Source organism: Syngnathus typhle, linkage group LG21, assembly GCF_033458585.1.
Source record: "Syngnathus typhle isolate RoL2023-S1 ecotype Sweden linkage group LG21, RoL_Styp_1.0, whole genome shotgun sequence".
NCBI lineage: Eukaryota > Metazoa > Chordata > Actinopteri > Syngnathiformes > Syngnathidae > Syngnathus > Syngnathus typhle.
In genome coordinates, this window is record NC_083758.1 from 1,915,042 (window position 1) to 1,939,187 (window position 24,146).

The 24,146-nt window shown below is 42.9% G+C and overlaps 3 protein-coding genes across 5 annotated transcripts in view; 1 reads left to right on the top strand and 2 right to left on the bottom strand.

The window, feature by feature from the left end:
• Positions 1-5,379: 5,379 nt before the first annotated feature.
• cog5 (component of oligomeric golgi complex 5) lies at positions 5,380-17,738 on the top strand. 2 transcript variants are annotated; one of them, XM_061268484.1, is made up of 22 exons: positions 5,380-5,509; positions 5,595-5,734; positions 6,435-6,492; positions 6,583-6,637; positions 6,897-6,966; positions 7,091-7,211; positions 8,139-8,269; positions 8,395-8,554; positions 8,806-8,918; positions 8,991-9,068; positions 9,679-9,760; positions 9,862-10,057; positions 10,123-10,288; positions 11,004-11,099; positions 11,359-11,469; positions 11,546-11,608; positions 11,768-11,871; positions 13,162-13,399; positions 13,477-13,553; positions 16,175-16,301; positions 16,418-16,497; positions 16,711-17,738. In XM_061268484.1, the coding sequence occupies exons 1-22, from the start codon at positions 5,455-5,457 to the stop codon at positions 16,829-16,831; spliced, it is 2,442 nt and encodes an 813-aa protein (XP_061124468.1). In that variant the 5' UTR covers positions 5,380-5,454; the 3' UTR covers positions 16,832-17,738. The 2 variants fall into 2 exon arrangements, with proteins under 2 accessions (XP_061124468.1, XP_061124469.1); XM_061268485.1 differs by having other exon boundaries at positions 5,391-5,509; positions 5,607-5,734.
• ndufa5 (NADH:ubiquinone oxidoreductase subunit A5) lies at positions 17,056-20,728 on the bottom strand. The gene is made up of 5 exons (XM_061268488.1): positions 20,619-20,728; positions 19,620-19,664; positions 17,427-17,543; positions 17,302-17,367; positions 17,056-17,219 (listed from the first exon to the last, which is right to left on the bottom strand). Exons 1-5 carry the CDS (start codon positions 20,637-20,639, stop codon positions 17,118-17,120), a joined length of 351 nt encoding a protein of 116 aa, XP_061124472.1. The 5' UTR covers positions 20,640-20,728; the 3' UTR covers positions 17,056-17,117.
• A 720-nt stretch (positions 20,729-21,448) lies between these two features.
• aebp2 (AE binding protein 2) overlaps positions 21,449-24,146 on the bottom strand; it is a 3,360-nt gene continuing 662 nt past the window's right edge. Inside the window, exons 2-8 of one of the 2 annotated variants that reach the window (XM_061268487.1) lie at positions 23,291-23,522; positions 23,065-23,172; positions 22,800-22,986; positions 22,367-22,491; positions 22,221-22,288; positions 22,018-22,131; positions 21,449-21,946 (exon numbers count right to left, since the gene is read on the bottom strand). In XM_061268487.1, the coding sequence (XP_061124471.1) occupies positions 21,934-21,946; positions 22,018-22,131; positions 22,221-22,288; positions 22,367-22,491; positions 22,800-22,986; positions 23,065-23,172; positions 23,291-23,522 (847 nt within the window). In that variant the 3' untranslated portion in view covers positions 21,449-21,933. Of the gene's footprint in view, positions 22,132-22,220; positions 22,289-22,366; positions 22,492-22,799; positions 22,987-23,064; positions 23,173-23,290; positions 23,523-24,146 lie in introns of both variants that reach the window. The other variant, XM_061268486.1, reaches the window with a different exon arrangement.

Consider the following 24,146-nt stretch of genomic DNA (forward strand, 5'->3'; position numbering starts at 1 on the left):
GTCGCCCGGTCAAACAAGTGGGGGACCAAATCGCCTAGATGAGAAGTGGGCTACTGGAACAAGGTGGAAATGGGCGAGATGTGAGAACCTAACATTTGAGTGCTACCATTCCAGTAAACCTAGTCAGAGGGGGTACATGAAGAGAATGTGGGAGCAATGGAAAGCGCGATATCCACACTAACCACTAAACAACTAGTGACTCAGTGCTCCAATATCCAGAAATGGCAATTGATATCACAACTTCAAATTGACGAGGTACAACACATATGCCAAGACAAACGAGAACCCTAATTCCAGGTCAGAGGGGAGTCAACATCAACTCCACAGCCCCAAGAGGATATGCAAGCCTGAACAAGACAGCAACTGACCTGAAAGATAAAATCATGACTCGCATGAACAGCGGCCAACTCCGACGCCAACTACAAAAGCTAAGTGAAGCACCACCAGAAAGTCTGGTTGAAGATCACAATGCAGCACTGAGAGCAATCCCTACAACCACCATCACTGAAACCAATGAGTTGATATACACTTCAGCAACAGTGATCCTGGAGATGCTCGGTTACAAGAGCAATATCAAGCATGAGATACAAGACCCACCATGGAAAAGAAGGTTGGAGGCTAAGATCAAGACAGTGCGGAGAGACGTGAGCCAACTATCAGAGATCCAGAAAGGTGCAATGAAGAATCCAGCACCCAAGAAGTTCAGCCAGATGAACGTACCTGAAGCACTGGAGACTGCCAAACAGAGGCTCCTAGCCCTGTCCAGTCGCCTAAAGAGATACACAAGAGAAAGTGAAGCCAGGCGAATAAACAGGCTCTTCACAACCCAACCAGGAAAAGTGTACTCTCAATGGCAGGGTAACAACAGCAGAACAGAGCCACCAAGGCTGGAGACTGAGCAATACTGGAAGGGCATATGGGAGAAGGACACATCACACAACAGTGAGGCACAATCTCTAAGAGAAGACCACAGCAACCACCCTGAGCAGAACCCAGTTACCATCACTGTAAGAGAGAGTCTCAGGTATGAAGAACTGGACAGCACCCGGGCCAGATATGATCCATGCCTACTGGATTAAGAAGCTCACTGCACTCCATGAGCGCCTAGCAGAACAAATGAACCAGCTACTAAAAGTTGGAACTCACCCCGAATGGTTAACTGAAGGACGCACAATCCTGATCCTGAAAGATCCCACAAAGGGTACAGTCCCATCCAACTATCGGCCAATAACCTGTCTCCCTACAACATGGAAGATCATGTCAGGCATCATAGCGGCTAAGATAAGTGTACACATGGCTCAATACATGAGCACAACACAGAAAGGCATAGGCAACAATACCAGAGGAGCCAAACACCAGCTGCTGGTTGACGGAACAGTCGTCCGAGACTGCAAGACTCGACACACCAACCTGTGCACTGCCTGGATTGATTACAAGAAAGCCTACGACTCCATGCCACACTCATGGATCACTGAATGCTTGGAACTGTACAACATCAACAGGAACCTGAGAGCCTTCATTGCAAACTCGATGGGACTGTGGAAAACAACCCTTGAGGCCAATTACAAGCCAATTGCACAAGTCTCCATCAAATGTGGCATATACCAAGGAGATGCTCTGTCCCCACTGCTGTTCTGCATAGGTCTGAACCCCCTCAGCCAAATAATCAACAAGACTGGCTACGGATACCGACTCAAAAATGGGGCCACCATCAGTCACCTCCTATACATGGACGACATAAAGTTGTATGCCAAGAGCGAGCGAGACATCGATTCACTGATCCACACAACCAGGATCTACAGCACAGAATGTCATTCGGACTAGAGAAGTGCGGTCGCATGGTGACAAAGAGAGGGAAGGTAGTCCATACAGAAGGGGTCTCACTCCCAGAAGGAACAATAACAGACATTGAGGACAGCTACAAGTACCTTGGTATCCCACAAGCAAATGGCAACCTCGATGAAGCCACAAGGAGAGGAGCCACAGCCAAATACCTACAACGAGTAAGGCAAGTCCTCAGAAGTCAGCTAAATGGCAAGAACAAGATCCGGGCAATAAACAGCTACGCCCTGCCAGTCATCAGATACCCTGCAGGAATAATAAGCTTGCCAAAGGAAGAGACGCAGACCACAGATGTCAAGACACGGAAGCTCCTAACCATGCACGGAGGGTTCCACCCTAAGTCCAGCACCCTGAGACTGTACACTAGCCGTAAAGAAGGAGGCCGAGGACTACTGAGTGTGAGAGCCACTGTTCGGGATGAAACAGCCAAGATCCATGAGTACATCAAGGAAAAGGCCCGAACGGATGACGTGCTCAGTGAATGTCTCAGACAATGGCAAACAGAGGAAGAGTGGCTAGAGACACCATCGTGGGAGGACAAACCCCTACATGGGATGTACCATCGGCAGATAAGTGAAGTGGCTGACATCAAGAAATCCTACCAATGGCTGGAAAAAGCTGGACTGAAGGACAGCACAGAGGCACTCATCATGGCTGCACAGGAACAGGCTCTGAACACCAGAGCAATAGAGGCCAAGATCTACCACACCAGACAAGACCCAAGGTGTAGGCTGTGCAAAGAGGCCCCTGAGACAGTCCAGCACATAACAGCAGGGTGTAAGATGCTAGCAGGGAAAGAATACATGGAACGTCATAACCAAGTGGCTGGCATAGTGTACAGGAACATCTGTGCAGAGTATGGACTGGAAGCCCCAAGTTCAAAGTGGGAAGCACCCCCTAAGGCAGGGGTCCCCAAACTTTTTCCTGTGAGGGCCACATAACCTTTCCCTTCTCTGATGGCGGGCCGGTGGCAGTTTGTAACAGAAAAAGTGTGACGATCGTAGGGGAGCTTAAAAAATTTCTTGTTTTCCAGAAAGCCACACATAACCAAATAACGGTTATTTAATAACCCTTTCCAGGTTCTTTACAGAAAAAAGGTCAGGAAACAAATAATAACACTATTAATGAAATAAATAATAACTAAACCCTCTCTGAGTTCTTCACAGAAAAAACAGGAAATAAATAATAACTAAATAACTCTCTCTGGGTTCTTCATAGAAAAAAAACCATGGAACATTAACTTTCTGTTGTGCCATGCACAATCTTAACAGACAAAAGTTCAGCTCAGTTGTCAGAGCAGAACCTCTCTGACACATATGAGCAGTCTCTTAAAGTTCTTGTGTTCCTTCCTTATAATCCTTTTGTAGGTTCCAGTAGGCTTGTAGACACCGCTGTCTTTTTTGTTAAAGTTTGATAGTGCGTCATAGTCTGGAGTAAAATTTGTTGTGGCAATTCTTAGGCGAGATCCGAGGTGTTGGTCCGTTTACCTCGATCTGTGACGGGTAGATGTTGACGTTCATGTGGCTGAACGTCACGTCGCGTACGTCGAGCCAAATTGGCAACTCTTTTAAACGCTCGGCACTGTGTTCACCCTGCTTTACTTGGGCGACATTTTAACGGAAGGATTCCAGGAGAAGGTTTGTGGGTGGCTTTAGCGCAAAACTGCATCTGAAAGCTCAGCGCGCGAATTACAAGAATGCTGTCGTCACAGCCCACGCTCTAAATTCGGGACTGATACAAATAGAGCGCGAGTGCGCCATGTCCGTACACGCACTTGTGAGTGTGCACCGAGCTTTCTGACACGGCTTCCGGTAGTAAATGCGCAAGCGAGCGCTCCCCCTTCTACTGGGGAAACGCAGTCATTGCAGGCAAAATGAGCAAAAAAAAAAAAAAAAAAAGTTTAATAATACAATTTATTCAGGGTTGACGGGCCGGATTAAACGGTCCCGCGGGCCGTATCCGGCCCGCGGGCCGTAGTTTGGTGACCTCTGCCCTAAGGTGACAGAGAATGGGCGAGCCAAGATCCTGTGGGACTTCCAGATCCAGACTGACAAGAAGGTGATGGCGAACCAACCGGACATTGTGGTGGTGGATAAACAACAGAAGAAGGCCGTGATAGTGGATGTAGCAATACCAAGCGATGGCAACATCAGGAAAAAAGAACTTGAGAAGCTAGAGAAATACCAGGGCCTCAAAGAAGAGCTTGAGAAGGCCTGGAAAGTGAAGGCCTCGGTGGTGCCCGTGGTCATTGGGGCACTTGGGGCAGTGACCCCCAAACTGGAGGAGTGGCTACAGCAGATTCCAGGAACAACATCAGACATCTCAGTCCAGAAGAGTGCAGTGCTAGGAACAGCCAAAATACTGCGCAGAACCCTCAAGCTCCCAGGCCTCTGGTAGAGGACCCGAGCTTGGAGTGGGAGACCACCCGCGGAGGGTGAGAGGGGAATTTTTTTTTTTTTTTTTATATATATATATAAATTTGGTAAAATGGTATTTCTCTAGCTTCTCAAGTTCTTTTTTCCTGATGTTGCCATCGCTTGGTATTGCTACATCCACTATCACGGCCTTCTTCTGTTGTTTATCCACCACCACAATGTCCGGTTGGTTCGCCATCACCTTCTTGTCAGTCTGGATCTGGAAGTCCCACAGGATCTTGGCTCGCCCATTCTCTGTCACCTTAGGGGGTGCTTCCCACTTTGAACTTGGGGCTTCCAGTCCATACTCTGCACAGATGTTCCTGTACACTATGCCAGCCACTTGGTTATGACGTTCCATGTATGCTTTCCCTGCTAGCATCTTACACCCTGCTGTTATGTGCTGGACTGTCTCAGGGGCCTCTTTGCACAGCCTGCACCTTGGGTCTTGTCTGGTGTGGTAGATCTTGACCTCTATTGCTCTGGTGTTCAGAGCCTGTTCCTGTGCAGCCATGATGAGTGCCTCTGTGCTGTCCTTCAGTCCAGCTTTTTCCAGCCATTGGTAGGATTTCTTGATGTCAGCCACTTCACTTATCTGTCGATGGTACATCCCATGTAGGGGTTTGTCCTCCCCCTATTTTGGGCATGTTTTTTTGACATTTCATGAAATGAGATGTCGATTTGACACTGGATCTTTTAATCTCTTGTCTTGTATATATATATATATATATATATATGTATATATATATATATGTATATATATATGTATATATATATGTATATATATATATATATGTATATATATACATATATATATATGTACATATATATATATATACATATATATATATGTATATATATATATGTATATATATATATGTATATGTATATATATATATATATATGTATATATATATATATATGTATGTGTTTAGATGATCCAACAAGACTTGCACTTTGTAGAAAGCCGCTTTATGGAAATTACCCATTTATATTACAGCTTAAAGGTGGATTTGCCACATTCAATATGGGAGACGGACTGATGTACCGTGGCAGAGGGCTGAACCATCGCAAGGCGCAAGCTTGTATTGTACCTACGGCTGTTTCTACTATATATTGTGTCTATGGCTGCCACGAAGAAGAAAATAACACGCCGAAGAAGAATCCCGACTACCTTGGGCCGTTTACGGAAGTCATCATGCATAACTTGTCTCGCGGCAAAGATACGTCCATAAATTTGTCGTTAAAAGACGGTAAAATAAATGAAATAAATAATAACGTAATTTGAAAAAATAGTGGGTATTTTGCGTAAAATGAATTATGTTTCTGAATTTGTAGAGTTCTACGCAGATTTCTTGTCTGGGGATTTCGATGTGAAGGTTTATGCAGCTCAAGCGATCCACCATGGTGTCATCGCTGAACAGCTGGCGAAGCTGGCACAAGGAATCAGTCAACTTGATAAAGAGCTGCACAGCCAGGCAGGAACGCCAAACACACACACGCACACGCACAAACACACGCACAAACACACGCACAAACACACACACAACCTTCAAGTCACCGAATTGCGGCTGACGTTTGCAGTCCATTTTCAAGTTTTACCTAGAGATGAAAGAAAATACAGTGATCCCTCGCTACTTCGCGTTTCGTTTATCGCGGCTTCACTGCATCGCGGATTTTTTTCCAAATTAAAGAATCATTTAAAAGTCAAAATAAAACTTCTAAATTGAGGAAACATGTGTCTAACCTTTAGGACAGCGTAGTATTGCTCCAAATGTTCGTTTACATTCCATTAGAAGTCCGTTTTCGCGTGTTAGCACGATCGCGAATTAGCATCTTTCCGCTAACTCGTTAGCCTGCCCAGTACTTGTTGGTGACCGTACTTCACGGATTTCACTTATCGCGGGTGGTTTTTGGAACCAATTATCCGCGATAAACAAGTACACTGTAAACTGTACATCGAGTTCTGATATTCTGGTTAGAATGGTCTATTCCACCACAGTAACAAAGCACCCATATTTTAATTTTCTGAATTGGGTGTTTTTTGTGTATGTGTGTGTGTGTCAGACACTCAAACTGTAGAGATGACACCAGCACAATTGGATTGGTCTCTTCTAGACTATATGTACTGTTTTATAATAAACAACAGTATGTAATATGTTTTTCTTTGCATTCCAGGTAGTAGCCAGACATGAAGACTTACTGGCTCAGGCAACTGGGATAGAGTCTCTTGAAGGTACTACTATCTTTTATAACACAAAGGTAACATGAAAAAATATGATCATTGCAAAGTTTTACTGAAAAAAAAAAAAACCTTTGTCTTCAGGGGTCCTCCAGATGATGCAGACGAGGATCAGTGCACTACAGGCAGCTGTTGACAGGTAAACATTGTGGCCCCTAACTGTCGTCATGTTCTTTTCCAGACTGACGCAATTATCATTGGATACTTTTATGTTTCCTGTCAAACAGATATTGATAAGTGTAAAACTGTAAGATTATTCAGAATTCAAATTGTTAGATATAAAATGCTCTTTTATTTTTCACGTTAAAAAATATGGTTAATAAGTAAAGTTTACCTGGCCTGGTGTGTTACACTCTGATAATAAAGCGTGTCCTTATTTTCTCCTGACGTATTTTCAGGATAAGAACGAAAATAGTTGACCCGTACAACAAGATCGTGGCCAGGATCACTCAGCTGAGTAGATTACAGGTAAGGCCTGTTTATTTCTTTATTTTTCACAATTTTTTTTCTTTACATTTGTCATTGGTTTGAGTGATATTCAAAGCAGTACCTTAACTCCATCACTCGTTTCTGCTATCCCCTCACTGTCCAGGTGGCCTGTGACCTTCTGCGAAGAATTATTCGTATCTTGCACTTAAGCAAGAGGCTTCAGGTTCAGCTTCAGGGTGGCAGTCGGGAGATAACAAAGGCTGCTCACAGTCTCAACGAACTAGGTCAGGACATTGTTTTGCCCAACTCAAATTTACACTGAAGCCTCTTAGTTCTGTTACAGGAACACTCTGGATGTACTGCAGCTGTCTTATAGCTCGTTTAAAGAGCCCAGTGAGCAGACCATGTGTAACCAGCACTGTGCAAACACGTACAGTAGCGTCATCATTTAGATGTAGTATCTGTGTATCATCTGCAGAGTTGTGGTTAGACACTTTACAGCTGTGAATGGAAGCTTGTACAGCATGAACAAAAGGGTTCTGGGATGGACCCTTGAGGAACCCCGAAGGTCGTAATCATTTGGTCTGAGACGCGATTCCCAATTTCAACAAAGTACGACCTGATTCTCGAAACAGGAATTGAACCACTTTAGAATTGTACCAGGCGTTACCGCCCGGTGTTCTCACCTCTGTAAAAAACAAAACAAATGGTACAGCAGAGCAACAACTCCGATTTTGCCCGGATCTGTATTCTGGCGGATATTAGCTGTGTTTTTATTGCTCCATGTCTCATTTAAAAAACAAAGTTTGTAAGAGGAAATAAATGTATTAATGAAATGGTTGTGTGCTGCATGCTAAAGATTATCTAGAGTTGAACTGGATGCTGTATTCTTGTGAGAGATGTAAATTAGAATTCTCTAATCAGAGTCTGAATTTCCCTCTCATCTAATTTCTTGGGGTTGACAGTAATTACTTCAGAAGAGAACGCTCTCGTGGACCTTCAGTTAAAGTCATAGTGGCCATTGGTATTGTGATCTGAGTTGTTGAGGTGGCCTGAGATTAGAATTTGTGGGGGAAAAAAACGTTAATGTTTCATTCATTTCAGATATGGCATTTTTGCGCTCATTCCATAGTCACACTGCCGCATGTGGAATTCATTAAAACATTAAATTGCTTTTCCTTTCTCTTTCTTTTCCCCTGCAAATACACCAGATTATCTGTCACAAGGAGTCGATTTGAGCGGCATTGAGGTGATTGAGAATGACCTGGTACTGATCAGTAGAGCAAGGCTAGAGGTGGAAAACCAGGCCAAGCGATTATTGGACCAGGGCACAGAAATTCAGGTAGGAAGTCACGCACACACACACACACACATATACACACAAAGTGGCAAAACATCCTATTTCTACTGCGAGTTTTGGATACTCTGCAAATGGAGTTGCTTCATTATTTTCTCTCTGTGTGTCAGAATCCTACGCAGGTTGGCACCGCCTTGCAGGTCTTTTACAACCTTGGTAGTCTGAGGGAGACCATCAGCTCTGTTGTGGGGGCTTACCAGACAAGCATACGGGACAGCATCATCAGTGCTCTTGACATTAAGGGACTGACACAGCCGTCCAACCCCAGAGGTAAACAACTCAAAACACACAAAATGGTTGAGTAAGATGTTCATGGTTGGAGGCAGAGATCCTTGCCGAAAGCAAGAAACACAAAATATAATATGCTGTTATAATTCTCTAGGGCCTCTTTCTTCTTTGTATTTGCACAACCATTGTGTGACTGTGCTATTTAGACAAATGTGGCCAGAACTGTAAATATAAATCCAATCCAATTCTTTGCACAAATTTAAAGTGTGGCCAACGGAATATCTCCCATTCAGGTGCCCCTGGAAGAGCAGTTCTTCCAACTCCAGGCAGCACAGCAGCTTTCCGCGCTGCTCTTTGGACAAACCTGGAGAAACTAATGGACCAGATATGTGCTGCCTGCAAACAAGTGAGAAAGTGAAGAATATGAGATAATATGAAAAAAAAGATTTTCAGCAATTCTGCATCATTTTTTTTCCAGGTGCAGCATCTTCAGAAGGTCTTAATGAAGAAAAGAGACCCTGTTACTCATAAGTGTTTTATTGATGAGATTATTAAGGTGAGTAATAGTAATAGTTTAGGATTTTTCATTGTAGTAGTCTTTTTGTTTAGTTTTATTTAGTTTTTTTTTAAATGCCTCATGCCTGTTTTTTATTAGTTTTAGCATTAATTTTAGTTTTGCAGTACAGAGTATTTGTCAAGTGCAAGATGAAGGAGAAAAGAAAATATACTGTGTAAAAAATACGAATATCAAACGATGAGTTGACCTTTCTCGTTTTGTTCGGACATACAGCAAGACCAATTTAAATATCTAATGAGTCTAAAATGAACTTTGAAGGCTCATGTATGATTATTTGATGAAAATGTTTGCTAATGTTAGTTTTATGAACGTAAGATGTAATTTCAGTATTTTTAAAGCATTTTTGGTTTTATTTTATTAATGCTTTTCAGTTTCAGTATTTTTTTATAACCTTGGTCATCACCATTGTTAAGCATCAAAGTGAATTGTTGCATTTTGTTTGACAACAAAAACACAAAATATTGAATTGCCTATCTTGAAGGGATTTTACTCCAATGTATAGCAGTTCTATTTATTTTTGCTGTGAGTGCTCGAATAATGCACATTGAGCCAAAGTATAAAATGATAATTTTGTTTCATATAATGACAGGATGGTGAGCCGGATATTCTCCACACCTTTTGGACTGATGTAACTACCAAATTAAGAGAAGAATTTCACAAAGCAACTCAAGGTAACAATTTGCTTTACCTGTAATGTATTTGCAACAGAGTTGGGTGAAAAAATGATAACATGGTCAATTGTGCGCCTCATCCTTTATTTTTTCTACATCAGCCTCATCTTTTCTGAAGCAAGCGTTTGAAGGAGAGTATCCAAAGTTGTTGCGACTCTACAACGAGCTGTGGCGTCGCCTCCAGCAGTATAGTGCCAGTCTGCACAGCTCGCTGATCAGCAGCGGTGGGATGGACACCACTCTGGAGCCAGAAACGGACAGCCTTGACCTATTCTCTCAAAGAAAACAGGACTACAAGTGAGCATTTCATTTGAAGAAAAATTGTGTTTGACCTGTAAATCTATCTATTTGTGTGTGCGCAGTCCAGAAAGAGCCCTGAAGGATTCTCTTCAACCGTATGAAGCAGCGTACCTCTCTAAATCTCTCTCTCGGCTCTTTGACCCCATTAACCTTGTGTTTCCAATGGGTGGTCGCAACCCGCCCTCCAATGATGAGTTGGAGAGCATCATCAAGACCATCAGCAGGCAAGTACCGTATTTTTCCGACCATAAGGGGAAAGTCTCAATGATGATTTGTTTTGGGGGGAAGTTTCCATATACAGTGATCCCTCGCTACTTCGCGTTTCGTTCATCGCGGCTTCACTACATCGCAGATTTTTTTTTTTCCAAATTAAAAAAACATTTAAAAGTCAAAATAAAACTTCTAAATTGAGGAAACGTGTCTAATCTTTAGGACAATGTAGTATTGCTCCAAATAATCGTTTACATTCCTTTAGAAGTCAGTTTTCGCGTGTTAGCACAATCTGGAATTAGCATCTTTCTGCTAACTCGTTAGCCTGCCCAGTACTTCTTCATGGTGACCGTACTTCGTGGATTTCACTTATCGCGCGCGGGTGGTTTTTGGAACCAACTATCCGCAATAAACGAGGGATTACTGTACGGGACAAACTGGGTTATAAGGCGCATTATCACACATTAATGGAGACGAACCAGTACAGCAAATGTGTCAAACTTTGAAGTTCGTTTCGACATGAATACGTAAGGCGCGCACACACAGTTGATTTTGAGAAACAGATTTTCAGTGTGCAAAAAATCCAGCACATTACTTGTGACTTCCCTGAATACTCTGTATTTGCTCAAATAATGGCCCCCATGCAAGATGCCAAGTTTCTTACCTTTTTAAATAGCGTTAAATGAGTTTAAGAAAACATGTTAAATGTCTTTGTTTTATTTTTTGCAGTGAGCTGAATGTTGCATCCATGGATTCAGACCTTTCTCTTGCTGTTGCCAAGAATGCTGCCAAGACCGTGCAGCTCTTCTGTGTCAAGTCTGAACAGCTGGTACGTTCACCATATATTCCCCAGATTTTAAGGCGCACTTAAAATCTTTTGAATTTTCTCAAAAATCAATGGTGCGCATTATGAATGAATCATGTGTTAAAGTTGAAAAAAGGTTTACGTATTTGCTGTACTGGTCTGTTATCCTTATGTGCCTTGATGCAATGCCTTACAGCCCCAAAAATAAAAATAAATCATTCTTTGTGTATATGCAGCACCAGTATGGAACAGTTTTGAAACTAATTTTCTTTTGGTTGTATAGTTGTGTACTCAGAGTGATGCCAGTCAGGTGATTGGTCCATTATCTGAAGGCCAAAGGAGGAACACTGCAGTAGTCAACTCACTCTACCGTCTGCAGCAGGCCGTTGCCAAGGTTTGATAAAGATTCTGAAATTCAGGGGTGGGTATCTTGTTGAAAGTAACCGTTTTGTTTTCTTTTCTTTTCTCAGATCATTTCTGGATTGGGGTCGTGTCTGACAGCTCCCGTAGAGGCGCTCTCTTTGTCTTTGGAGGTGAACAATCAAGCTCGACTAGATAGAGATAAATGATGCCGCAGACAAGATTTTCTTCAACAAGATTTTTAGTTGGACTCCAGTTTGCATTGTAATTTAATGTTACCACTGTATGTGCGTGCATGCAGTCACATTGGTTTTTATTTTTTTGGATTTCAGGAAGTGCTGGCCCTGATGAGCAATGCAGTGCAGCCGCTCCTGCAGTCAGTCAGTGATTCTATCGAGGCAATCATTATCACGCTACACCATGAGGACTTCTCGGGGTCAGTTATTTCCTTGAAGACTATAGTACATAGTCATTATACAGTGTTATGGCTACTCTTGTATTCCAAAAATTGTCACCACAAAAATAAGAGTTGCTTGTAAGGAGGAGGTCTTAAACCCACTAAACCAAAAAGCACTCGCGGAAATAGTTCTTCAATCCAACAAAGGTATTGGTATCCCCTACTGTTTTATTTACATTAAACATAAATCTCCGGGGGGGCTCGGTGGAGCACTGGGTAGCACGTCCGCCTCGCAGTTAGGAGGGTGCGGGTTCGATTCCACCTCCGACCCTCCCTGTGTGGAGTTTGCATGTTCTCCCCGGGCCTGCGTGGGTTTTCTCCGAGTACTCCGGTTTCCTCCCACATCCCAAATGCTTGGTAGGCCGATTGGAGACTCCAAATTGTCCCTAGGTGTGAGTGCGAGTGCGGATGGTTGTTTGTCTCTGTGTGCCCTGTGATTCGCTGGCAACCGATTCAGGGTGTCCCCCGCCTACTGCCCGATGACGGCTGGGATAGGCTCCGGCACACCCGCGACCCCCGTGGGGACTAAGCGGTTCAGTGGATGGATGGATGGATGGATGGATACATCTCCGGGTTGACTTTAATACAAGAAAAATAAAACATAACCTAGAAATTATTTTAGTGGTTAAAAAAACGGTATCACTACTCCTTCAAAACCAAGGAAAAAAAAACTGTCCTAACTCCCTCATTATAGATAGAAGGTGGCTGCAAAGGAGGAGACCTGACTGGCACTGGCACTATCTGGCTTCACATATAAAACAGAAATAATTCATAGGCCAGACCACAAATAGTAATGATATTAATACAATCAACATGAGAAATTAAATAGGCTCCAACATACAGTAATCCCTCGTTTATCGCGGATAATTGGCTCCAAAAACCACCCGCAATAAGTGAAATCCGCAAAGTACGGCCACCAACAAGAAGTACTGGGCAGGCTAACGAGTTAGCGGAAAGATGCTTATTTGCGATCGTGCTAACACGCGAAAACGGACTTCTAAAGGAATGTAAACGAACATTTGGATCGATACTACATTGTCCTAAAGGTTGGACACATGTTTCCTCAATCTAGAAGTTTTCTTTTGACTTTAAAATGTTTTTTTAATTTGGAAGAAAATCCGCAATGTAATGAAGCCGCGATAAACGAAACGCAAAGTAGTGAGGGATCACTGTAATATAATATTTATCGAGTATATTTTGTGTGTTGCAGTCTATAGTACATATTCATCATATATAATATTTATAGAGTATTTTGTGTGTGTGTTGCAGCAAGCTGCCCAGTCCTGATAAGCCTGACGTTGTCTGCTCCCTCTACATGAAAGAGTTGCAGGGGTTTATCTCCAGAGTCATGAATGACTACTTCCGACACTTCGAGTGTACAGACTTCATCTACGAAAGAACCGAGTCCATAGCTCAGAGAGCGATCGAGCTGTTCGTTCGGCACGCCAGCTTGTTGCGTCCACTGGGCGAAGGCGGGAAGATGCGTCTGGCTGCTGACTTTGCACAAGTTTGGTCTTAAAAGAATGTTTTTTAGTTGACTGTACACTTGCGTTATTTGGAGTAATTGTACTTGTCTTTTCCAAGATGGAGATGGCTGTGGCTCCGCTATGCAGACGAGTGTCGGATTTGGGGAAACCTTATAGAGTGCTCCGATCCTTTAGGTATGTCTTTGACTCTTTAACTTGACATTGAGGAAAAGCTGAGCGACTTTGTCAAAATTGCCAATCATATAAAGAATTTAAAAAGTGATACATTAGCAAGTGACACATTTAGACAAGTTAACTTCAAATGTAGCACAAAACGAGAGTACATTAATTTGTTACGACTTGCTGATCATATAAAGAATTTAAAAAGCAATACGTTAGTACGTGGCATGTTTAAACAAGTTATATTCAAATGTAGCTCAAAACAAGAGTAAATTAATTTGTTACAATATGCTGACAAGGCAGTTAATGTTTGCACAAGTATGCACCCCGTTCCTAGTAGGATTTGGCTGTGTTGAAAATTAACCAATCTCATTCAAGCTCATGTTAAAACCAGAGTATTTGAATACTCAACATGCTCCTTACGAGCTGCATGCTAATGCTGACATTTAGCTAACTTTGACGTTTGATGTGCAATTATGGCCAATATTGATAACGTGAGCAGAAATAGGCTGCTAACCACAATAACAGACTGTTACGGGCAAAGCATAACATCATCATCATCATCGGTTTAAAGTCCGCTTTCCAGGCGTCGCTGGGTTGGACTGGATTCTCGATATGGCTTTCTTCCACCGGGAATTCTCCATGGCCATCTCGTGGTTGATGCCGAGTGCCATCATGTCAGCTGCCACGGTGGTCTGCCAGGTCTTTTTAGGCCGGCCGCTGGGTCTTGTTCCCTCTACGTTGTACGACATGACTTTCTTCACCCAGTCGTTCTCGTCCTTCCTCACTACATGTCCGTACCATCGCAGCCTGCCTCTCCTCACCACATCCACTATGGCCTCCACTCCCATCTTCTTTCTCAGCTCTGCACTGGTCTTTTCTTCCCTCATTGACACCCCACACATCCATCTGATCATCCTCATTTCTGCTCTGTTTAGTTTGTCTTCATGTTCTGTTTTCAGGGCCCATGCCTCACTTCCGTACGTCATACCACTTCTGACGCAGGCTGAGTACACTCTAGATGTTGAGAAGGGCAAGAGTTCCCTGAATTTCTTCCACCCGCTTCTCACCCTTGTTGGTCACTGCTAGGTCCCCCGTCCACCCCCCCATCAGCGTTAAGCATGTCTCCAAGGTAGCAGAAGCTGTCCACCACCTCGTACATCTCCCAATCTACTACAAGCCCCTCTTGCTCAGCTGGGTCTGCTTGGGCGACTTCTCCCCTGCATCGCTTGCATTGGAAGGTCTCACTTGCAGCTGGTAGGCTGCCTTTTACTCCGCTGCATCTCCGGTGTACCCATCTCTGACAACCCTTGCACCGGATAGAGTTAGCTTGCACTCCCTTCCCGCAAACTCCACATGGCCATACTCCTGACTGCGGTATCACTCCCATGCCAGCACCACAGACCATGACCTTTGATTTTGCCGCATTCATCTTCATTCCTTTCACTTCCAGGCATGAATTCCAGGCCGCTAGCTTCCTAGCTAGGTCTTCTCGACTGTGAGCCATCAATACCAGGTCATCCGCGTAGAGAAGCTCCCATGGTAGTCCACCCCTCACTTCCCTCGATACCACATCCATCACGATAGCAAACAGTAATGGGCTAAGCACTGATCCCTGGTGCACCCCTACCCTTACTTCAAACCCATTACTGTCGCCAACTCCTGTTCTAACAGCTGTGCATGCTCTGCAGTAGAGAGCCATCACAGCCTTAACCAGTCCCTCTTCCACGCCCGACTTTCTTAGGGCCCACCTCACCACCTCCCTTGGCACCCTGTCGAACGCTTTTTCCAGGTCAACAAAAGCGAAGTACAACCTCTTCCTCTTCTCCTGGTGTTTCTCTTGCATCTGTCGGGTGACAAAAAATTGCGTTTGTTACCCTTTGACCATCCGCACAACCTCCTCTGTAGCTTCAAGCAGAGCCTTCTTCATTGCCTGCCACTTGCCATCCACACCACCCGACTCCATCATTTCCTCCACTACTTCTGCTATTTGCTCAATCTTCTCCCTAAACTTGTTTTTATTCCCTGCGCTATGTAGCTTCCACACCTTCAACTTGGGAGGATGCTTCTTAGCCCCCACCTTCTTGATTCGCAGAGTTAGGTCTTTGATGGCTAGGCGATGCTGAGACACACACTCTTCTTCAGGGATTGCTTTGGCATCTTTGACCAGGACGTGATCCTCCTTTCTGACCATGAAATCCGGGACTGATACAAATAGAGCGCGAGTGCGCCATGTCCGTACTACTGAGTACGTACACGCACTTGTGAGTGTGCACCGAGCTTTCTGACACGGCTTCCGGTAGTAAATGCGCAGGCGAGCGCTTCCCCATCTACTGGGGAAATGCAGTCATTGCAGGCAAAATGACCAAAACAAATGTTTAATAATACAATTTATTCAGAGTTGGCGGGCCGGATTAAACGGTCCCGTGGGCCGGATGTGGCCCGCGGGCCGTAGTTTGCCCACCCCTGCACGAGACGCATCACAACAACCCGACTTGGTCTTAGGAAGTCAGACACATCTTATGAAGTCAGACACATCTTATGAAGTCAGACACATTATGAAGTCAGACACATAACAATACTTCCAATCAACATTGTTAATGTTACTCTACATTGCTGTTGATGCTATCTTTCAGGCCACTGCTGTTTCAGACAAGTAACCTGATAGTCAAGAGTCCGGCTGTGGGTGACCTGATTCCTTACAGCACTGTGCTTCACTTTCTCTTCGCTAGGGCTCCGTCAGAGCTCAAGTCACCTTACCAGGTCTGTACCAATTACACACATTTATTACTGAGAAATTTAAAAGAAAAAGTCAAAAATGCTTTTTTTTTTTTTTTTTTTTAAAGAAGATATTAGTTGATGTACGTTTGTCCCCTCAGAGAGCTGAGTGGTCGGTCACTTATTACTCCCAATGGATGGATGACCATCCGTCAGAGAGAGACCGTCTCACGCTCATCAGGTAATCAATGAATGTTTTTTTTGGTACTATGATGAACGCCCGAGACAAATACGCTACAAAAGACTTTTAACTCGCAACCTAATAAAATTATTCTGATCTCATTGTGATTTTACAGCTATCCTCTGTAAAAAAAAATAAAAAAAAAATCTATTAATTTTGCACTGAGTAAAATAATTCCCAGATATAAGTTGATCATTTGTATTTTTTCAACAGGGGCACTTTGGAGGCGTATGTACTGTCCGTAAGGGCTCGGCAGGGCAAGGAGTTTGCACCAATCTATCCCATAATGCTCCAGCTGTTGCAGAGGGCCACCTCATTGGAAGTGAAAGGATGATGACTGAGTGCTCAAAATGGTTCTAAGCTACTACGAGTTAGTTCGATTTATGCTTTTTGAGATGGAACTGATGAATTAAACTTTGGCCAAAATCTAATTGTGACAAATCAAGTGGATGAAATAAGTACTTTTTAAGTTTAAAAAAAATAAATAAAATAATGTAATTCTGTGAACTTTGGAGCATTGTATTTACGTATGTAAAAATAATTGCAGTGACAAAAACATGCTTTCTATCTGAATGGATTCATTTTAATAATAATGGCAGTAATATAAGTCACAAGTATTTTCAGATGGGCCATTTCCACTGGTTAGGAGGAGGCTCCTCAATCAGAGGTTCCCATGGTTTCCAGTCGGCCATCTTTCGTGATAGAGCCAGCTCACATTCGGCCTGTAAACATGAAAACAGCACCTTCATTGTATTACTGTGCCGGACTTAAATTTAGTTGTACAATTAAATCCCATCTCAGTACCTGAAAAATTACTTCTTCAATTTGTCCACAATTTATCTTCTTCTCTAATTGCTCAACATCAGGCTCCTGCAAACAACATTTATTTGTATTGCTTTGATCAATTAAATAGTTAAAAGGTAACTGACCGTTTTGACGTGGCTGAACCTCTCATTGACCAACTGTTCAGTATACTTCCTGTAGGCAGCATCCTGTGGCATGCTCTGCACTGATGCCAGGATTTTTGAGTAGAGAATCCTCAGTCGCTGAGTGATGTTTTGAGGAATGAGGAATCAAACAGGTGGGGGAAACAAAGACATCTTGATTGAATTGTGTTGGTTAATTTTTATATTTTCAAACATGCTTCATTTTAGTTTTGTTTTCCTTAGTTTTGGTAGTGTTTTTTTCTTAATGGTGTATTTGTCAAGTATTGTTTAATAAAGTATACTGCAAGTCTCAAATGACTGTTGGACCTTCCTCTGTTCGGTAAGAAAATAAATTTAAAATGAACCCCATAAGCTCGTGTATGTATCATACATGAAATAGTGAAAACAGAGATAATTTTGTAGTTAATCTGGAATTTATGATTTTTTTCTAAAAGCACTCAGCATTTTTATTTTATTAATTGGTTTTAGTAATTTTTTATTTAGTGGTTGGGAAACCGTGTCCCTCGGGAGGTTCTCTGGGGGGTGCTTCGGGAGTACGGGGTACCGAGCCAACTGATAAGGGCGGTTCGGTCCCTGTATCATCGATGCCAGAGTTTGGTCCGCATTTCCGGCAGTAAGTCGGATTCGTTCTCAGTGAGGGTTGGACTCCGCCAAGGCTGCCCTTTGTCACCGATTCTGTTCATAGTTTTTATGGACAGAATTTCTAGGCGCAGCCGAGGCGTTGAGGGTGTCCGGTTTGGGGACCTCAGCATCGCGTCTCTGCTTTTTGCAGACGACGTGGTGCTGTTGGCTTCTTCAGGCCGTGATCTCCAGCTCTCACTGGAGCGGTTCGCAGCCGAGTGTGAAGCGGTCGGGATGAGGGTCAGCACCTCCAAATCCGAGTCCATGGTCCTCGATCGGAAAAGGGTGGAATGCCCTCTCCGGATCGGGGATGAGATCCTGCCCCAAGTGGAGGAGTTTAAGTATCTTGGGGTCTTGTTCACGAGTGAGGGGAGGATGGAGCGCGAGATCGACAGGCGGATCGGTGCAGCGTCGGCAGTAATGCGGACTTTGTACCGGTCCGTCGTGGTAAAGAGAGAGCTGAGCCAAAAGGCAAAGCTCTCAATTTACCGGTCGATTTACGCTCCTACCCTCACCTATGGTCACGAGCTATGGGTCGTGACCGAAAGAACGAGATCCCGGATACAAGCGGCCGAAATGAGATTTCTCCGCAGGATGTCCGGGCTCTCCCTTAGAGATAGGGTGAAAAGTTCGGTCATCCGGGAGAGACTCGGAGTAGAGCCGCTGCTCCTCCACGTAGAGAGGAGCCAGATGAGGTGGCTCGGGCATATCATCAGGATGCCTCCTGGACGCCTCCCTGGGGAGGTGTTCCGGGCATGTCCCACCGGTAGGAGACCCCGGGGACGACCCAGGACGCGCTGGAGAGACTATGTCTCTCAGCTGGCCTGGGAACGCCTTGGGATCCCCCGGGATGAGCTAGATGAAGTGGCTGGGGAGAGGGAAGTCTGGGAGTCCCTCCTGAAGCTGCTGCCCCCGCGACCCGACCCCGGATAAGCGGAAGAAGATGGATGGATGGATGGATGGTTGGGAAAGTTTTTAATTCTTGTTATAACTTTGCAGTGCACCAAGAAAACAACAAACCAATAACTCCTATTTTTGAGTTACCTAACTAAAAGCTGCAATACTGTCACAAAACAATTGACACTGCTGCATTGGTTTAAGTAAATTTCTAGATAAACTTAAACACTGGGGGGGAAAAAAAACCCTGAGCTAGACAAACCAACAAACAAAATACGTTAATGTTGAATGTTTAATTTGTTTTCAAGTCTATTCATTCTTCCCCCATTTTGGAACCTCTGGAGTTTTTCAATTGATAGCGACATAGTATGTAAAACATAACCGATTTATCGTTCTACCAATTAAATCTGCCGATTATAGCTCTTTTTAAAATAATCAACATCGTACGAAATTTGGCCGATTATTTTCTTAAGTCTCTCATGCTGACTGGTGCCTGAATGGGGCAGATTGGAATTATTTTCTTTCAAGTATAGGCATTGGCCTAAAAAAAACCCATATCAGTACATATAGGGGGGTTTGTAATTGTTTTTTTTTCTTTCTAAGTTTGTCATCACGCAAAATGTTGCTGACACACTTTGCTGACGCACACTTTCTAACCTCATGTGGATTTTGGGACACTGCCAGGCCAACCAGGCCAGTCGTCTGCAAGAGAGCAATGGGAGATGATTTGAATGACAGCAATGAACACATCACATCAAGATATGCAACTGTTATTTCACATCCACGATTATACTACTGGATAAAAGAAAGCATTCGTAATTGGTGTAAATTATCTTTGTGAGATAAAGAAACATTTATACAACTGTTAATTGCAATGTCTACCATTATTTAATGTGAGATGCACATTTTACAGTCCCAGAATATTAGTAATTTAAATTACTTAATTTAGTCACGCTCTGCTACTTAGTCTTGAATCGTACGTTGGGTATTATCATTTGAAGCATTGTGTGCACATCAATTACAGCAGTGTATTTTTTTTCCATCATTACCAATAATATTGGATATTCTCCCATAAATAATCATACAGCATAGCTTTCTTTAGCTACTGCCTAGAATGACATGAATCATTGTGAAAGCAGACAATTTTTACACACACTGATAACTAATGATGTGAACATAATTTATAATACAACACATCATTATTTTACTCTGGTACACAAACATGTAAAGCGTTTAGGCAAAAGTATGGCGAATGGGAAACTTTTAATCATTTCCTCAAATCCCAAAATATTTTCTTGACAAAACAGCTACATCCAAATCATAACAAATGTTGCGAAGAGTACAATTTGGATTAGACTCTTGCTTGTGGCGAGTTGCGAAACGTTTTTGTTTTTTTTTTGCTTTAACGGTGCTTGTGTAACAGACGTGGTGAATGTAATTAGTATATTAGCGAAAATTTACGTACAAATAAGTCAAATGGCTCATGAAATGAGGTAAGCTACCACGCTAGCTAAAGCAGTCACTTTTAAACTGTGCATATGATGTCAACTACAAAAAAAACGCTATCGGAACGCGACGATCAAACGAACGAAGAAATTGTCTTCTTTTTAGGTTTTGGTTCATATCAAAACAAAAATCATTGACCTCTACTTGTACCTTTTTCAGCAGTCCAGCCATCGGATCAACACGGGACGGTGAGCGATTTCCGGCCACTTGTTATGACGTCACGAAAGGATCCCGACACGGTGGTCTGTGGGTGTACGCTTCCCAACTTCGTTATATTGTACACCCTCTGAACTGTGAGGCGAACCAGTGCCGCTTACTACCTAATTTAGTTTTAAAATAAATACCATATAATAACTATTAAACCCGAAACCCCTAATTCTATTGCTTGTGTGTTTTGGGACGGTCTACTACTGCAGAACCCAAGTTTGCTTCAACCTTATGTCACAAACTGATACCCAAATATTTTCCCTCAGGAATTTCTGGTAAAGAGCCAAATTCATGATTCAATCAATCACAGCAAGTCACCCAGTACAATGATGCAAAGCAGCCCCAGACCATTACAGTACCCCCACCATGTTTAACTCTTGATATTTTGTTTTTCTTGAAATGCTGTTTTTACACTTTCCAAAAGTTCAACTTTGATTTCACTGACATGTTCACTCACCTCAACTAAGGCCAGAGAGGCCTGCAGTTCTTCAGACGTGACCTCCTGAATGAGTCAACGTAGTGCTTGCGAAAATTTCTGTAGGCCCAGGAAGCATCATGACTTTTCTACGTTTCCTCCATTTGGAAATACTAATTGCTCTCATCGTACCTCTTTGCCTTGTAAATACAAATGAATATCAGAATACTACATTTGTTAAATGTGTGGCCTGTTGAGTCCTGTAGTTGTGCACGTGAAATATGCCAAGTAACAAACTTTCTTTTTGTCAGAAAGATGTTTACGATGTATCATTTGGACGTGAATAAGAAAAGACGGGTGAAGTCTCAATTTGGGATCTTTATATAACTAAAATAACACAAGTTACACAGAAACAATACAGCAGATAGACCAGTTGTTTTGAACCACTCTGATTAAAAATCACATTTTGTAGAAATGAGTAAAAAAGTAGTACAGCACTACTGACGGTTAAGGCAATCTCCTGGTTTTCATGGTGCTGACAATACCTGATAATGACCTCGATAAAACCAACTATTTAAAAAATATATTTTAAAAAGAAGGTACATACAGCTACAGTCCGTTTTGAGAAACTTTTCAAAGTTAAGGTAAAAAAATATATTACAAATCTCAAGTATTTACAAACTGCTTTACTCTACAAATGTGTCTAAATTGACTGTTCTGAATCTAGTAAGAGTAACACATCCCTAAATATCTTACGAGATTAAGCTCCTAAGCACAAAAATAAGTCTCTAAACGCTCCGAAAATCTTTGTTTCTAGCTCTACTTCATTCCTGGGAGAAATCCTTAGAAGAACATCCTGTGAGTGGGGACACAATATATTTTTGTTAACAACAAAAGTGATTCTCCTGCTCCTCATTTGCCACACACCTGTAAATGTTGGGATCCAGGAGAACAGCCGTGTCGGTCGGCAGCTTGGACAAGTGCACAACTTTGGTTTTCTGCTGCAATCGGTCACTCTCACTCACCCAAACGTCAGGAAGTCTTCAAACAACATTTTTAAAAAAAAGTTATCCGTTGACATTTAAAGACCGACTAAGAATGGGAGTGAAGAGGAAAAAAAAAAAAACTACATGTCTTCAGGTGTCCAGTGCAGAAGGACTTTCACTTTGCCAGATTCTTCTTTCCTCCTTGCTATTACCTGGAGACACACACATATGCTCATAAAGATGCAAAAACACGTGTACAGTTTCTTTTTTTTTTTTTTAAGTGTGTGTACCGTGCTGTGGAACACAACACTGTGTCCGTTTCCAAGGCTCTCGATATGTGTGGCCAAGTTGAGGCATATAGCTCGATGGCGGATGGCGTCCATGGTCTGGGCGTCAAAGAAATCATGTGGACGGGCTAAAGAAAGAGGGGGGGGGGTCGATTCATGCATTATTTGTCTAACTTATAGAATTTATTACAATATGGGTAGTTCTCTATAAGAGTTGTCTCGCGCAGTAAATGTACAATAAAAAAAATGACTCCAGACAGAGATAAAATTAACAACCTGAGCTGTGTGTCAAGCCGTTTTATCGATAAATTATTTTCCGTCAATTGCACGCGTCAGCAGCAGATTTACTAATGAGAAGCAAAATTATTTTTTTTAGATTGAAAATGGATTTTGATTACTTGTCAAAACTGTTTTAATGGTCATGTGCTGTACGTACGGAGTGAACGTCTATGCTTGTTCTTGAGCTTCCTCCTCTTGTTGAGGCCAGCCTTGGACGGAGATTCCTCCTTCATTTTGCCGTGGCTGGAGACTTTAGACGAACTCTGCGAGCTGAAGTGAGTGGGGACATGGCGGGCCAGCCCACCCTGGGAGGCAAATGTGGCATTGCAACCTCCAACCACACACTGCACCCATACAAATACATTACAAGCCAGCAGACAAAGTGTGCTGTTTTGACAATCAATTCGTGAACCGCGTGTCACCTTGAATGGTTTGTCGCCGCTGTGAGTCAACATGTGTCTCTGTAGCCAGCTCTGACTGGTGGACGGTGTGTTGTACACTTTACAGCCTTTCCACAGACACACAAAAACCTGTGCGGAGCAAACCGAAAATGCATGTGGAGAAGTGACTTAAAGTAGCTTTCCAATTGAGAAAAGCAAAATTAACAAACTAACAGGCACTTTCATACAAACATGGAATAAAACTCACTCCTCCTCTCTGTCCATCAACATGGGTGGCTCGGATGTGATCGGCCAAATCGGGGCTGGAGGAAAAGTGCACTTGGCAGTGATCCCAACAGCACGTATAACTCAACGATTTGCCGTTCGCCGGAATGGAGCCGTTGCCGCCAATCACGGCCCCGCTGTGACTGTTGAACGTCGCTGGTGTGGAACGGCCACTTGATGCTATGCTCTCCATGTCCATTAGAGTGCTGCTGATACTAAAAGACCAAAGACAACAAAGAAGTTAGGGTTGTGATGGCAGAATGGGTCTTATGCTTCCTCATATAAAACGTGAGTGGGCCTATTTTTTTAGACTGATATGCTGGATAATATGGTACCGCAATAATATTAAAATGTTGAGTGAGTTACTTTAGAGAGGAAAAATAGAACACAAGTTCTTTTTTTGTGTTCAGCCGTTTTCTGCCATGTGTGAATGATGACAGTAAGCAGAATGGCAGAACTGTTAAATTGAACTCCTAGTTTATTTTATTTAACTTCTGTAATCCCACATTTATACTTTGTTTTAGCATTTATAGTTGACGCTCAAATCTGTCTTAAAACATTGTAAGTACAGTTAAACGTTTTAACGTGTCTATAAATCAAGTTGAGTTCAGAGTGAAACACCAGCGCCACATCTGGTTTCAGCCAGGTATTGCACTCCAATTTGTTTCAGTTGTTTCAAGACGTGAGGCAGGATGGCAGCGGCACGCATTTAAATTTTAATATTCTTTTCATTTTGGCTGAGTGTGCCGTTATTTGCACAGGAAAGGTTTCAAAAGGCTGGCGCGTTTGGGTTATTTTAGGGGAACCTATTCTTCGGAGTAATATTTAGACTACCAGTG

What these genes read in the sequence shown, in the direction of transcription:
- cog5 (XM_061268484.1), top strand. Translation starts at nt 5,455, where the DNA reads ATGCATAACTTGTCTCGCGGCAAAGATACGTCCATAAATTTGTCGTTA. An exon ending in CTCAGCTGAGTAGATTACAG is followed by an intron (nt 6,967 to 7,090) that starts GTAAGGCCTGTT and finishes CTCACTGTCCAG; the next exon opens with GTGGCCTGTGACCTTCTGCG. An exon ending in AGCTCAAGTCACCTTACCAG is followed by an intron (nt 16,302 to 16,417) that starts GTCTGTACCAAT and finishes TTGTCCCCTCAG; the next exon opens with AGAGCTGAGTGGTCGGTCAC.
- ndufa5 (XM_061268488.1), bottom strand. Translation starts at nt 20,639, where the DNA reads ATGGCTGGACTGCTGAAAAAG. An exon ending in TGGCTGGACTGCTGAAAAAG is followed by an intron (nt 19,665 to 20,618) that starts GTACAAGTAGAG and finishes GCTCTCTTGCAG; the next exon opens with ACGACTGGCCTGGTTGGCCT. An exon ending in TTGAAGAAGTAATTTTTCAG is followed by an intron (nt 17,220 to 17,301) that starts GTACTGAGATGG and finishes TCATGTTTACAG; the next exon opens with GCCGAATGTGAGCTGGCTCT.